Genomic DNA, 17,106 nt, shown 5'->3' with positions numbered 1-17,106 from the left:
CGTAATTTAACGTTTTAAATTGACTTAAATACCGCTGGGCACAAAAATTTAAAAAAAAGCCTTTATGACAAAAAATGCATAAAGAATACATACGGTCGACAGTCACTGTAAAAGAAAATGTTTCTAAATATACAAAGTATGCTGCAATCACAGGAATGACGTCTCACGTACATACGGCTTCTTATATCGAACTTCAGTTCTTCTAGTACCCGCTAGAGGCGTCGCATAATTTGCCACACAAAAACATATACATTTAGCAGAACAAAAAAATAAGAATATAAAATAGTAACGTTTATATTAAAATAAATAGGAATTAAACATATGGTAACAATAAATTAACATCTTTTACCATCGACTTAGCACAACCGTTTTTTAAGTCAGAAAATCCTCATAGATACCGCCCGAGGGAAAACAAGGGTGAAAATTCAAAATTAAATAAAAAAAATACGATTTTGTTTAGATTTTGTGACAAAGCAGATACGGTTGAAAATTTAAACTTTTAATTGTAACAGTTTATTAAATGAAAGTTTACCGAATAAAACCACTTTTTAAATTAAATTTCTAAGTAATTTACAAGAATGCAAAACAACCTCGAACCACTCTACTTGTATTAATAGAAAATTAAAACAAATTTATGGAAAATTTACAGTTGACTAATTCTTTATTTTCAAATTAGACCTGAAATAAAAAAGTAAATTAACCGGCCACACTTTTGAAAAACACTGCGTTACTTTGAGGATTTTACTTGTGTTCCGCTAAAGGTGCCGGTCTTATGACGCTACGGTTGCGGCATAATCTGTCGAACAGTACACGGGCACTAAAGTCATAATACACGAAACTACAGCTTACAGTTAGGTAGCATTGATAAATACGTACTTTCTTCTCAAGTATGAGAGCAAACTTCCTTTGCCCTCGTGCCCGAGTAGGTATGAAATGTACTGGTGCGGTTTTGATTCGTAATCATTGACCAGGGATCGCATACACCAAGTCAAGTGTACCTGTACAAAGAAATATACACTAAAAAGTGTGTATTGCCATAATTATATGGTCGGTGTTTCGTAGAAAGGACGAGAGCGCCATTTCGAAAAATTTTTTAGTAGAAATGTTCTAGGTTCTAACGACAGTTTTATAATATTTTCGTCCTGTTTTAAAATTCAATGTTGGTTTTAATTAAATTTTAGGTTTAACATTAAATTTAAAACAGGACGTAAATATCGAGTTCTTAGGTTTTCGTGATTGTTACACATAGAAAATGAATCTATTTTTCCGGATTTTAATCGCATTGTAAGTCAACCGTGACGGTGGGGCCTGTAAAGGGCCCGACTCGTTGATTTGTTTGAAAAAACAAATATACGCGATTTAAATCCGGAAAAATAGTTTCATTTCTTAGAACGTAACTATTTTAAAACAGTCGTGAAAAACTAAAACATGCACTCCTGATTTTTTTTAATGGCGCGTTCGCCCTTTATACAGAACACCGACTATATAAAAAAATACCACTAAAGATTAAATTATTACATTTATGGTTATTTAAAACGTAGTTATACAAGTGGTTAAATGTAAACAATTTTTATGACATAAATAAAATATTTAACAGGAAATAAGATGTAAAATTTTGTCTCGATTTTTATCTATATTTGACATGTTATTTTAATCTAAACTGTATTTTTTATTATTATATTCGTAATGTAACAAAATGTAAAGGCAAAAGCAGCGACTGAGTGCTATGGCACTTAGCCGCTAATTTGTCATAGCAATAACTACATGCATAATGGAACTTGTATTGTTGTGACTTGCATTTCAAATAAATAAATAAATAAATCATTATTGACAAATTTAATTTGTAACTTGTGACATGATTAGAGGGGCACTGCTACATGAGACATGAGTTGACAAGTCCCATGTGCATGTAATTTCACCATAGGGTGCCGTCAAATTAGTCTCTTATATAAAAACTACAATGGCGCCACTGTGGCGCTGCAGATTAGTGTCGGCGTTCCAAGCCACGGAAAGTCGAGGAATACCTCATAATAACACACCCCAATGGTGTCTTTTAGTTGCGGATGTCAATATCCGGTTTGGTTCACTGCGCCTGGACATCCAAATAAACAAAATGTCGTCAGATATTGATTATTAAATTTGTGTAGTACCTCAGTAGTGTCGCTAACAGGTTTCATATAGTAAATACTATTAAATTCTGGCTGAATGAAGTTCTTCTTGAAGTGGTATTGTGAGAAGTCATCCGCCGGCAAATTGTTCGTCGGGATCTGGGAGAATGTTGATACCACGTAGTGCTGTAGAGTATCTAGATCCATGCGTGCCTGAAAAAAGATTTGTTTAATCGGTCATTAACTTCAGTTGCGTATATTTTTAACCGACTTCATAAAACGAGGAAGTTCTCAATTAGGTATTTTTTATGTGTATGTTACGCGATTGCATTTGTGAACTGATTTCGAGGATTCTTTTTTGTTGGAAAGGGTGTACCTCAGTAGTATCTCATTCAAATTTGAAGAAAATATTCCACCTCTAAGGGTGGCAAAGTAGGGGATTAATCAGATATATCAAGTAGGATTAATACTTAAAGTGCGTGAAATCCAATATCACGCACTTTCCGTAAACCGATTTCAATAAAACGTGGCAAATAGATGTAATTCCACAAACTTTTGAGGTCGGATTTTTTTTCACAAATAAGTTACAATTGACATCAATAAAACTGCCACTGGCAGATGCCTGCAAGTTCGAATCTAAATACCGCAGAGGTCAAGCGGTTTGCACGACGGGAGATTCCGGGTTCTAGGTATTCCCTATTCCCGGAAATATTAGTTAGTTTGAGCATTGTCAAAAGTCAACGAACCAACACATTGATCTCCTTTCGGGTGAGTTAGCTAAAGTGAAGTTTTTAAAAGCCAGAAATGTACGTACCTGTATAGCAACAGTCATCCTATGCGCACTATAATGCCTCTTCCTAAACTCATGCGCAGCTTGGTACAACTTTTCGTCATCGTTGATGTCATCGCGCAGGCTCTTCAAGTTACCCCAAGTGAAGGTACGCGCAGGGTGCCCCGGCGGAAATAGACTGCTTATTAGCTGGTCTTTTCGGTTCGAGTCTGACGGAGAGGCGATGGCAAACTCTGGAAAGATGAGAGAAGTCCATAAAGACGTTTAGTCTAATATATTTATTTTAATAATAAATAGAAACAATATAAGACCCATAGTTCGTTTATTTTTTAGCATGAGGCAAAAGACAATTTTGTGTCTAAGTAAAGCAATTTAATAAATACCGGGAAACAAAAGTCTTAAACATACTTACTACCTTTCTGTAATTACTCGTAATGTTTACTAAAGATTTAAATTAAAGTTTTTATATCTTTCATACTTAATTAATGTCAAAGATTTGCACTAATAAAAAATTACAAACACAGGCATTAAAAAACTTTTTTTATAAAATATATATATAATAACATACATATAATGTCATTTGTCATCAATTCTCACGATGTTTTAGTTTACTGTAATTCGATGGCTAAAAATAAAGTTTTACCATAACTGCTTTTTTCGTTTACAATTTTTCTAATTCTAAATTTAACTGCCTCCGTTGCCGAACAGTTACCATGCTGGACTACCACGCAGAGGTCCTGGGTTCGATATCCGGGCATGGAGAAATATTTGTATGGCCTACATTTATTTCTCTAGTGAGTTTGGGTGTAATTTGTGGTTGTCTATGCGTGTATCCACGACATCCGCCACACAGAGTTTCCCTAGTGCGAGGCTGACTGTGTGTGTGTGCCTTAAAAAAATTAGGAAAAAAAACTATTTCGTTCATCAATTTTTATACCTTCCCTAGTAATGCTTTCCAAAGTTAGTTATTTGGTTTTAAACTGTGGTTTAAAAAAAAATTACAGATCAGTACACATGTTTACAAAAAAATCGCGAACGCACCCAATGCCAAGTCCAATAACCGTGTCATTCATATTTAAAACTAAATCTTAGTCAAACCGTGATATAATGAGACCAACTATATTATTATGATAAAAAGTGATTACCGCCGCCTATAGGCTTTGCCGGCCATGGGACAGACCTCTGGTTTGTAGCGTAGTACTTGGTAATGTAGAGAAAGTTAGTTAAATGTGTTCTTTTTCACATAAAATCTATTTTTTTTATTTTAAATATTCGCAACCTCACCTGAGGTAATGGACGATGGGGCCGGCTATTTTACGCATTTAATTTGTGTAGTTAACGTTTTGTAAATTATAAATACGGGATCGATTCCCGATAGGACCAATTTGGGAAATTAACTTTTCTAAATTGCTTAGGATCTGGGTGTTGTGTTAAGTGTCCCGGAGTGAATTCTGTTACTCTGGTACTCAAAATACAGGGAATTCGCTAGTTTGAGACCATGTAATTGGTGAGTCTGTCTGGCATATTATTATTAATGTCTAAATGAAAAAAAAAAAAAAACTTAATCCTTCATTTCACTGCAAATGCATTCATTTTAAAACCTACGTAACGCAATATGTAACGTAAGAAAATAATATTTCAATTTCCCGTTCCAATAATTACTCAAGTGTTTAAGTCCAATGACTAAATTGATTGACGTAATTTCATAATCACGTTTTTAATTATTTCACCAATAAAAAAACTACGAACGTGTGTAGTTTTTCTTAAAAGACTTAAAGTAGTTAGTGTGTGATAGAATTTTTTTTTATCTATAAATGGCATATAAATGTTTTATCGATGGTTGGTTAACTACCGAAAAAGCCTGAAACTTTGTTTTGTTTGAAAAAACAAATACACGCGATTAAAGTCCAAAAAAAAGATTCATTTCCAAATTCAAATATTATCACCAGGGACTGAGAATATTTCGCCTCAAATTTGTTTTGATTAAAAAAAGGTTAAATGTAAAACATCGCTGTTATAATCACGCCTTTATGCAGAGTATTTTATAAATATCATAATAAATATGTAACAATAAATCAAAGAGTTAATAAACATAAAATATGTACAAACTCGCGTATACATATATACATAGTAGTACATCACGACACCGCTAGATGGCGTTAGCGTCGAAATAAAACACGCTATCAGTTTGTTACTGCGTACAACACTAAAGTATCCGGGAATTCGAGTGTAGTTGATCTTTCTAAAGGTTAAACGGGGGATGATGATCGGATGGGACACGCGTCTGCGTGATGTCCGCCACCGAATGTTACGCATTAGGCGGGCCAAAATCCTTCTGACCCCTAACTTTTCGAAAGATCGCTATTAATTCAGTACATAAGTATAAGAGATATATAAAAATATTCCAAACTTAGTAAAAGCAACATAAATACTAACAAATAAACGAATTGCTTTTCATTTTTGAAAGTAATTATGAATTTGGAAAAACATATACAGGGCGTCACACGGCTATAGGACATGGAGGGAAAGTACTTTAAATTAGATAGAATATTTTGCTTCTTGAAGACATTATTTTATTTTAAAAAGCATCAAAGACTTTTAAAAAGTTGCCTCAGCTAGGTATCGAACCGACCAAATGTGAAAATATAAGTATATAATATACGTGATATATATAATATGATGAATCACGTATACTTATATATATATATATATATGATATAAATAATATACGTATATATATATATATAAGTATACGTGATTTAAATCCGAAAAAATAGTTTAATTTCCAATCGCAAAAACCTAAAAACTCGAAATAAATATATTTGTTTTTAAGCTATTTTATTCATTCAAGTATTCAAGTATTCAAGTATTTATTTGCAACTAAGTGTACAATTAATACATAGTAGGTCTTATGCTAATTTGTGCTTATAACTTAGTAACCCTTTATTCAGGTATTGCAAATGTAGAGTAGAGGGCTATATTTTACTCTTAAAACTAATAAATTTAACAATTAAACATTTCTATTACTAATATTTATCGCAATTACAATAGATTTAAAAGATAGGTACCTAAATAATAATGTTTTAATAATTATTTATCATTCAAGTATTCGTAAAGTGTGTAGAAGCTTTTATCTATTAAATACTGTTTTATCTGTTTATTGAATGTTTTTAAATTTTGTTCATTTTTAATATGTTGAGGTAATTTATTATATATCTTGATGGCCATGTAATACGGGCTGCCACTTAACATTTTAATTCTTGATGATGGTAAGCATAGTTTTTCTTTATGTCGAGTGTTTATACTATGGACATCCTTAAATTTAGTAAATGAATTTAAATTTCTATAAACGAACAAACATAGGTCGTGTATATATATAGATGTTAATGTCAATAAATTGAATTTTTTAAAGTACGGTTTACAACTTTGTGTGTTATCTATTTGTGCTATTATTCTAATGCATTTCTTCTGCATTAAGAATAATTCGTGGGCATTCACGCTGTTACCCCATAGCATTATACCATATTTAAGCCATGAATAGGCATAGGCATAGTAGGCTGTGAGTGCAGTTTCAGTGTTTGTGCTGAGATTAATTTCGAACAAGGCGTATGTGAATTTTGAAAGTTTTGTCTTTATTTGGTCTATGTGAGTTTTCCAGTTGATATTAGTGTCTATATGTAGTCCAAGCAAATTAAAAGTGTTCACTGTCTCTATTGATGTATTTTTAAATATTATGTTTATGTCCTGAGGTGCTTTTGAATATGGTCTGAATTGTATGATTTTAGTTTTCTTGATATTTATTTCCAGATTGTGTTTTTCAAGCCAGTGTGCTACTATCTCTAGTGTGTTGCTGATTAGTGAATTGGGATCTGAGCTTTTATCGCATTTAATGAGAATTGAGACGTCATCTGCAAATAGTATGGGCAGTGATAATTCTTTGTTAAGAATTTTTGGGAGGTCATTTATATAGATCAAAAAGAGCACGCAGCCTAGTACACTTCCCTGTGGGATAGAGCAGGTCATGTCTCTTTCTTCTGTTGTTACTATTTCTATTTCATTAGTCATATTATTATAGTATTGAATTTGGACTATCTGTTTTCTATTTGTTAGGTATGATCTGAACCAGTTATAGGCGGTACCACGTACGCCTGAACCATATAATTTGGACAAGAGTATTTTATGTGAGACTTTATCATAAGCCTTTGTCATGTCTAGTAATATACCTAGAGCATTCTTTTTATCATTTAGGTATTGGAGGGCAGCTTGAATATATTTGTATACGGCTAAAGTAGTTGATTTGGTTTTCCTAAAACCATTTTGGCAGTCGTCGAGTATTTTGTATTTTTCTAAAAATGTGTAAAGTCTATTGCACATAGCTTTCTCCAGTACTTTTGAAAACGACGGTAAAATTGCTATGGGTCTATAATTTTTAGGGTTACTTGTATCGTCTTTTTTATGGGCTGGTTTAATCAGTGATATTTTAAGTAAGTTAGGAAAATCGCCGTCTCGGAAACTTTGATTTATTAGATATGTAAGTGGTTGAGATAGTTCGTCAGCACATTGCTTAAGTAACGATGGGGGTATCTCGTCTATGCCGTGACTATGCTTGTTTTTTAGCTGTTTTATAATTTTAATAACTTCTTGTTGTGTTACCGGGTGTAAATATAATGAATTTACAGGGCTGTCGATAACAGGTAGTCCTACATTAACCTCATTCTTATTATTATTTTCTCCAATAGTAGCAAAGTAGTTATTGAAAATTTCTGCGATCTGTATTGGACATTCAATCTCCTCGTTGCCAATTTTTAATTTCATGTTTTTAATTTTTTTATGACGTTTTTTCCCAGTTTTAGCGTTAATAATACCCCACATTGTCTTAATTTTATTTTCAGAGTTCTTCATTTGTTTTATGTACATCAGCTTTTTTGATATTTTTACACAACGTTTTAATGTTTTGGTGTATGATTTGTAGAAGTTTCTAATAACATTACTATTTGTTTCATTTACTAGAATACCTAGTGATCTTTTATGAATACACGACTTTTTTATACCTGTAGTAAGCCAAGTTTTTTTTGTAGTGTTCTTAATTTTTGTTTTTTGCACTGGGATGTGTTCGTTTAAATGGTGTTTTATTATTTTAAGGAATGAATTATAGTTATAGTCTATTTTGTTATTTGTATCTATGATGTTTTCCCAATCAAATTCTTTTAATGCATTTTTAAATGAGTTTATTTTGTTTTTTGTAAATATTCTACTTTGTTTATAGAGCATGTGATTTTTACTATGATGCAGGTCTGAACTTAACTTTAAATTAATGGCTTTATGATCGCACAGGCCATAGTCTTCAACGTACGACTTTTCAACAAGGGTGGTATTATTTGTAAATATAAGGTCGATACAGGTTGAGGTATTTTTGGTAACTCGGGTAGGTTTTCGAATTAGTTGTTTTAGGTTAAAAGAATGCATTATATTTGTGAGATCTTGGGATTGTTTGTTTTTTACTTTCATGTTTACATTAAAATCTCCACCTATCACTATATGTTTGCTTTTGTCTTTAGAGTTTAATTTCCTTAGCAATTTGTTCATTTGTTCATGAAAAATATCCATATGGCGGTCCGCTCTATACAATCCTATGATAATTATATTTAGTTTAGGTATCTCAATGGCGCAAAATTCTACAATGTATTCTACAGAGAACTTGACAATATCTTTTCTTTCTATGAAATCTATGCTATCTTTTATCATTAAGCATACCCCTCCTCCCTCGTAATGTTCCCTACAGTATAATGACCCCAATGTATAGTCTGGTATTATAATCGAATTACAAAAATCAGAGTTTCTCCATACTTCTGATAATAACAAAATGTCAATATTAGAATCTAATAGAAGGTGTTCAATTAAATGTACTTTGTTTCCTAAGCTTTGTATGTTCTGGAATGTTATAACTAATCCCTTATCGAAATGTCTGGCTATGTGAAGTTGTTGTCGCTAATCCATTTTTCTTTTCTTGGCGTTGTTGGAGTGGTTGAGGTGCTGCACTAGATAATTTCCTTACTTCTTCGTTCTTCTTTGGTATCATATTTTCATTATATTCTGTGTCGCTATTGATAAGACTAGGTTGGGTGGCTTCAACGATGGGTGTTTCTTTTCCGTCAACATATAATTTATTGTTTTTTATAACAGCGTGGTGTCCATTTTTTCTCGCCAGCTGTAAGTTCTGTCTTAGTATGTTTCGGTCTTTCAGTTCTTTCCCCTCCATGAATGTATCAACCGCCAGTCCAGTACCTTTGAAGCATTTATTATTCCTCATAATATATTTAACCATTCTTTTATTCATAATTTCTATAACTAGCGGTCGGCTTTTTCCTCTTTTCCCAATGCGACTTATCTCCTCGACAAATGGGTTGATATTGATATCTAAAGTATCATAAAATATTCTCGACACACATTCGTAAAGGTCGCATTCAGTTTCGTTATTTGGTTCCGGTAGTCCAAAAAGAACAATTTTTTTCATGTTAGTAAGTGTGTTAAGTTGGTCCTCTATGCTTTTTATTTTTACATCAATTGCTTTTATATCTTCTTTTATTGTGTTCTGTTCATTTTTTAACTCGTTTGTTTTGTACTCAACCTCATGTCGTATGCTTTTAATTGCAATATTAAATTCTGATTGTATAGTATTTCTTATATCCGCTAAAATACTAGTTTTAATCTGCTCCAATTTTGTGTCAAGTAGTTCGCCTATCATATCCAAATTAAGAGGCTGTTTCTCGCGGCTGTCAGATGGAATCACTTGCGTATCATCACATATTTCACTAATGGACTGGTCAAAATCTTTTGTCTGGTTTAAGTGTCTTATTGGGGCCGCTTCTGTCTTTTTTTGTTTATTCCTCTTTGTGACAAATGTATCTAACAAAACGGGTGACGTAGGTCTTATTGGTGTGTTGGAATTATCTTTTTTTGGAGCCCTACAAATACATGCCTGGCATTTCCAAGTTTTCTTTCTATTAGGTGACATGGTATTATAAAATCGCGCCTCGGGAACATTTGCACATTCCAGATCGTAGTGTTTGTCACAATAACAACATACAAGAAATCTTCTATCGGGGATATTTTGCCTACATCCTTCACATAACTCCATCTTTTGTAGATACTAGAAAACGACGGAAGCACGAGCAGAGACCTCTATCGTATTTTTACCAAGATAGTTTGAAATTGCTTTTACTTATTAATGTTGTAGTGTTAGTTCTGCTACTCGACACGAGATGTCGTTGCACGCAATATAATGACAATTGTTCTAGCAGTTTCTTTGTAATTTTTTTTTGGTTATAAAATTGTAATAAGTTGCAAACTACTTTTATATAGTTTATGGACACTGCACTTTTCTTACTTAGTCACTATTTTTCACTTAGCTTCAATAGTTTACTCCTGTTTTGGCTTGGTTAGTAGTAAACAAATGCAGAGCGTTGCACTTTCTTATTTTCATTTAACTTCTTACGTAAGTCTTGCATTTTGATAATAATACTTGCTGAATCTCAGGTTTCACTATGGAATGTTTTAACGACAAGTCTTTGTTGAAAAGTTAACTCAAACTATTTTAAGCGATAATTTTAACACAGAGACGATCTTCTAACACAGAGACGATCTTCTTTTATTATAAATTTGAATTAGTAGAAACAATTGTGCCATCTCTTAAAATATGTCCTATGCTTTGATCCTAACAGGGTTCGTTCATAATCATATAAATTTTTAGTTACTGCGCATAAACATTATAGTATGCGATAGATTCGAGATTCATTCATAAAAAAGATGCGGACTATACTGTATTATATGTATATCAGTATCGTGAACCAAACGGCACGTAATGAATTCGAATACGAAATTGAATGAAGTTTACAAAAAAGTTTCGCAATATTGTCAGAGACAGAATGATAACATTTATGTTGAGAGTAATAATTACACATACACGTACGTGCTATTACGTTAGGTAATTGTTACCGAATGTATAATTTAAATCATTACAAAATGATATTGTGAATTATGATCATTAACCACTGTGTGTTGATACAATACGACGATTTGTTACATAGGGTGCACTATAAGTTTCCGGAATTGGCCACTTACATAAACAATGTTTAAAAAGTAATTACAACATTTGAAAATGGAACTCTTTGGCTGTAGAATACAGTTTGTTTCATCTGACTGTCACTTGTTTTTACATTGTGTGGATGATTTCTTTTTTTTTAATAAAACTGGACACGTGGCTACTGTTGATTTGAAGAATCGTTGTACCGTGAATAGTGATTGGTACACGACCATTTGTTTGACGGAAGTTATTGACAAACTCCGTAAAAATAACCGTAAACGCCGTATCATCTTGCACCACCATAATGCCAGTTTTCACGCTGCCTGACAGACAAACGAATTTTTGAAGGTGAACAACGTTGACCTTATGAGCCATCCCGCGTAAAGTCCCGAGTTGGCAACTTGTGACTTTTATTTATTTCCAAAAATTAAGAACCAGGTACGCGGTCAACGTTTTCATTACCTGAAGAGGCTGTCGAAGGGTATGAAAAATATGTTTCCGAGATTATCACGGAGCAGTGGCATAAATGTTTTCAAAATTGGTTCATTCGTAAGAAAAAGTGCATTAACGCTAACGGAAAATATTTTGAGAAACAATAAATTCATTTCTGACCATTTATAGTATTTTTTCATATTCATTCCGGAAACTTACAGTGCGCCTCACGTATAAGTATTTGTTATACAAGGGGGCCATTTTGAAATAAGTAAGTTGTGTGACCAAATTCCTGCCTATAAGTTAGACGTATAGCCAGAAACTTAGATTGTTAACGGTACACTTTTAAAGAGATTTTTCGGTATCGCAAAGAGAATAGGATATGACACGAAAGAAGGAAAAATTCGTAACAATAAAACTCATTCAACTTCTGATTTATTTGTAGATATATTCAAAATTACACTAAGTTTTTCATTTTCATTTTGAAAGTTTGCAGTCAACTATCATTCTTTATAATTATACTTTAATACAAATACAGTTGTAATCATTAATACAAAGATCGAACACTCAGAAAAAATTCCTTCGATCCGGTCATTTCTGCAGCCTATCAGTCACATATTGTGTTTTACAACTCTATTGGATGCAACTTACAATTTTGACGAAAACAAAGATAGTTCTTTGCCACGATAATATAGTGTATGTTATCGATACGATAACGTGGCTAAGTAGTCACGCTGATCACGCCATAAGTGGCCGCCATGTTGAACTGTGCATGGGATATGTTTGCCATCGTGGTGAAAGAATTTGCCAATCGGAATACGTACTAGCCGATTGTTGCCTAAGGTGAGCCAGACATACTAGGAATACGATTTGTATGTCATTACCAATGGTCGAAAAAGGTGTTCCACATATATGTATAGTTACATATATAGACATAGCTACAAGGAGCGACTTAGAATTGTTAAAACCACCAAATACTAATAAATTACTTTCACCAGCACCATTAGAATTACTGTAATATCCAACTTCGACTTCCTAGGTCAGTACTTTTGTCTTACGACGCAGTAAAACCATTACCGGGAAACCGGAATTAAAAATGTAATTAATTCATATTTGGTGATTTTAACAACTATATGTCGATTCTTGTAGCTGTGTCTATACATGTATCATATATCAACCCTTCCTACGTAAAGTATCGTAGGTCGCAATTGCCAAGTTTGAGGGGAGCGTTTTAAAGTTCTGAATTCACTGAAAGAGTGATCATCTAATAGATTATCATAGACCATCTAACCGATATCTAGAATTTTATAATACACGATGTGAGTAACTTGTTTTGCAGAATAAAACAGAGAAATGCTAAAGTCACGTGTTATGCTCACTCCAGTGAATTTAGAACTTTTAAACTCCCCTATAAACTAGGCAATTTCTACATACCATACTTTACGTACGAGGTGTTGGTGTGGAACCTCTTTTTCCGACCATTGGTAATTGCACCCCCGACGAAAACGAATATTTTTTTTTTTTGTTTCATTCCGGAAAGGATAAATAAATAAATAATAACGCTCACAATCAACATAGCCCCGCACTATGGAAACCCTGTGTCGCGGGTGCCATGGACACACACATAGATAACCACAAATTACACCCAAACTCACGAGAGAAATAAATGTAGGCCATACAAATATTTCTCCCGGTCCGGGAATCGAACCTGGGACCTCTGCGTGGCAGTCCGGCATGGTAACCGTTCGGCCACGGAGGCAGTTTATTATATTTATTATATATTATATTACAATATATAACAGGAAATTCTGAATTGGGTTATGTAAATATATTATTGTAAATACGCCCAACAGTGACAAACGGGCCAACGTCATCTTACGTAAACCAGTGGTACTATGAAACTTGTTCATTAGTTCATGGTGTCGAAATACTTTTTGCTATTATGATAAAAAAGTACCTAAATACAAAAAGTGCGTCATAATTGTAGAAGAAGCGTACTTGTAAACAAGGTAAATCATAATTCTTGACTGATGATTAAAAATGTTATACGATTCATTATTCAAATGCTAAAAATAGAAGTTCCTATTACACATAATTATTTTTTTTATGATGCCGAGTGACGGGATGAATAAGTCGTACGCCTATTGGTAAGCAACAGTGTTCCGGAGGTTCTCTGAGTTACATGTTTTACCTGTGAGTACGCTGTGGGCTGGGTTCATCTAGTTTGATGTACTTATATGTAATTTGTCAGCCTGCAGACTGACTGTACTAATACTAACATAGCTATAAGGTGTGTTATGTTACAACATCGAGTATATAACCAGAAATAGAAACGAAGTAAGGTCCATCTATCCTATCAACACTTCAGACAAACGGGCCTTATATCACTTTTAAATATCAACTCTTGTTTGCACTGAAATCACAAATTAGAAAGGTGACATAGTACAGCGCCAACAAGCGACCTGTGTGTACGTCTCCGTATGTTTCAAAAATGTTCTGTATTTATTGCAATATCTCTAACTACGGGGGGATGTTCCATGCGGCTGTTCCACAGCAAAACATCTTATTACAAAACAAACGGAATCACAATTCATCGGTAATTAATTATTAAATGTGTAATTTTTCAATTTTCGTCTATTATAGCAAAGCTCAAGTTAAACTGGTCCTTTGGAAGTAAAACAATTGACGACACCCGCCAATTGTTTCTAATTCAGGCTGGCCAATCGGAGCGCAGTTGTCACCGTAATGATTTAGCAGAATAGTTTAAAAACAAACAAATTAAATGACATTTCGTCTCTATTTCTGGTTATATGCTGATGGTTACTAACTTACTAATGTTGACTATGTTGACTTAATAATGACTATGTTGTCTGAAAATAAGTGCATTTTATTTTTATTTAATTATTATAACAGTTGCAGTACCACTCAGTGCTTTAAATTACAACGATCTGAGGCGCACTGTGACATCGCCCGTCACCCTGACACATAAGTTGACCAGTCTCATGTACTTGTAATTTCAATTTACTATTCATGAAAAGCAGCGATATCATTAAATTATGCAAGTCAATTCAAGGACTTCCTTTTTTTCAATATTATGATAATGTCAATGCAAGGCAATTTTTCATGACGAGGTCCTTTCATACAGACAATGAATAATAGCTACGGTGGACAGTAAATAGCTTACCCGATTCGATGGCTTCTCTCTCGCGTTGCATGGACTCCTTCAACATGAGCGGGCTCACGAAGAATTGGCTGAACATGTCCATTGCTTGAGGCAAGTGCTTCTCCGGTATCTCGAAGTAGAAAGTTGTCATTTCGCAATCCGTTGATGCGTTGTCTGCGCCTCCTTTTTTCTGTATTAAAATACATTTAATGTTAACATTTATTGTTTTGTGTGTGATGTTAACCAAAGAGTAAGAGCGTTTGCGCACAACGTCCGATTAGTATCAGATCCGAATCTGAGAAATGACAGTCCGAAATGGCACAGATATCATTTTATCTGTAGGTGTCCAAGCGATATTAGTATCTTTAACTTAAAAAAAGGAGGAGGTTCTTAATTCGACTGTGTTCTTTTCGTGAGTAATTTACGTTACGTAACTCCGGCACTTGTGAACCGATTTTGATTTTTTTTTGAAAGAAGGTGTGGTCCTATTTAAATTTTAAGAAAATATTCCACCTCTAAGGGTGGCAAACAAGGGGATGAATGACTTTTGAGGTCGGTTTTTTTAGTACTCGAATCGGACTTAGTACACAAGCGACATCCGAAGTTGGTCCGAGTTCTCTAGATTTGTATGGTCTCGGATTTGGAACATTGCGCATACGCTCTAAGGCGAAGGCTGCTTTAACATCTCAGTCGAGACCATGAAAGCTATAAGGGTTTGTTTGAAAAAAAGAAACAGCATACGCGATTAACATTTATAAAAAATAGCTTTTATTTATATATATGTAACAATCGCGTAAACCTAATAACTCGAGAACACACTGAAAGGTACAATCGGCAGCCTCATGCAGCACAATGGTGCAACTGCCCTTCATAATAAATGCCCTTCATAGTTAATGAATAAAGCAGGTAATCGGTGTATAAATTAAACCGATGACACATTTAAACCATTTTTTTTAGTGATACAAAATGACTGTACCAACAAATCGTGCGCCTGGTGGTAAGCGACACGCTTGTCCATAACAGTTGCAGTACCGCTCAGAGCTTCAATGTAGTTGCAATAGACATAAATTGACATGTCCCAAGTGCCAGTAATTTCACCAGCACCCTTACCCTTCCAAATTGGAACACAGTAATGCTCACATTAGGGCCTGGCGGTCGAAATAGGTGGCAGTACTTCCCTGGACTAACTCTCACAAGGACCTCTATTGCTATTAAAATTCACTAAATATACATACAAACTACTACAAACTAAACATACAGTTCACGGCTTTACAGCTGCCGTAGGTTGTTCCATAAATGTAAAATACATAGCTACACGCATTATATTTAACATTGAAGTTACATACAATGCAGTCAATGTATTTGGCATTGCGATAATTGCGTAAGCTCTCGTAGACGTACGCCAGTGAACTTCGTTTCTTAAATACGTTTTTGTTCAAACAAAGGGAAAGCACAATTTTCAATGACTTTAGAAATCACAGTAACCTTCGCACGTGATGAATGGCTGTATCGGTCAAGGTCCCGGCGACATTTAAGTCTCCAAATAACTTTGCGGTCAATATGAAATATGCGTTCTTAAATTTTTCACTATGGTTTTATTTATTTTTTATTTAGGACAATAAAGAAGTCAATCATAATAGAACAACAAATTATACCCAAACTCACGAGAGAAATAAATGTAGGCCTTTATTTGGCCGGGGCGCAGGAATCGAAGCCGGGACCTCTGCGTGGCAACCCAGCATGGTAACCGTTCGACCACACAGGCAGTTTTACATACATAAAAATTGAGATCAAAAATAGAAATGGACTACAACTATATTTTACCTAGGATTATGTACACTCAATAATAAAGTCAACTTTCAGGAAATGAGCTAATGTTTTTGGAAGTGTATTTAAATTTGGATAAAACGAGTCTTTCGATTGCGTTGCTCAGTTTAATACTCAACAATTTAATTTTTTACAAAAGTTAAAAATCAAGTCCCATCATCTACATATGTTTCCTAAATAAATTAATTCTATAAATGTAAAAAATGTCATAAAACTCGCGTTTTACAAATAAACTTACATATCTGAAAACTTACTCTCGTTTTCGCTATAAACACAATGTTGCAAGCTTTTTTAACATAAAGCTTGCGGGCTTAAACGTTTTTCGAAACGATTTTGTAAGCTTCAAACTAAATAGCAGTAGAACTCCTTCTGAAAGAGTTCGTCCGGGGAAGTACCGCCACTTTATCTATTTCTGCCCCCAAGCAGTAACGTGAGCATTACTGCGTTCCAGTTTGGAAGGGTAAGGGTACTGGTGAAATTACAGGCACATGGGATTCGTCAACATATGTCTTAGGGTGACGGGCGCAGTGGCACTGCAAATGTTATGGATAGACATGTTGCTTACCACCAGGCGCACAACTTGTTATAAAAAAAGAGTTTAAGTGAGTTTAAGCATGCTTACTTAAACAATCTCAGTACAGAGTACTAAAAAAACCGACCTCAAAAGTTCGTAAAATTCTATTTGCCAAGTTTTTTCTAGATC

General features: G+C 34.1%; 1 protein-coding gene across 1 annotated transcript in view; it reads right to left on the bottom strand.

Moving 5' to 3' along the window:
• The window catches only part of LOC113225980 (nardilysin-like), a 57,598-nt gene that overhangs the window by 24,405 nt on the left and 16,087 nt on the right, over positions 1–17,106 (bottom strand). Inside the window, exons 4-7 of the mRNA XM_026458474.1 lie at positions 14,598–14,766; positions 2,923–3,131; positions 2,151–2,321; positions 877–998 (exon numbers count right to left, since the gene is read on the bottom strand). Coding sequence (XP_026314259.1) covers positions 877–998; positions 2,151–2,321; positions 2,923–3,131; positions 14,598–14,766 — 671 coding nt within the window. The remainder of the gene's footprint in view (positions 1–876; positions 999–2,150; positions 2,322–2,922; positions 3,132–14,597; positions 14,767–17,106) is intronic.

This window comes from Hyposmocoma kahamanoa, unplaced genomic scaffold, assembly GCF_003589595.1.
Source record: "Hyposmocoma kahamanoa isolate Upper Pololo Valley unplaced genomic scaffold, ASM358959v1 180, whole genome shotgun sequence".
In the NCBI taxonomy this organism is placed as follows: Eukaryota; Metazoa; Arthropoda; class Insecta; order Lepidoptera; family Cosmopterigidae; genus Hyposmocoma; species Hyposmocoma kahamanoa.
This window is presented reverse-complemented; position numbering and strand designations above follow the sequence as displayed.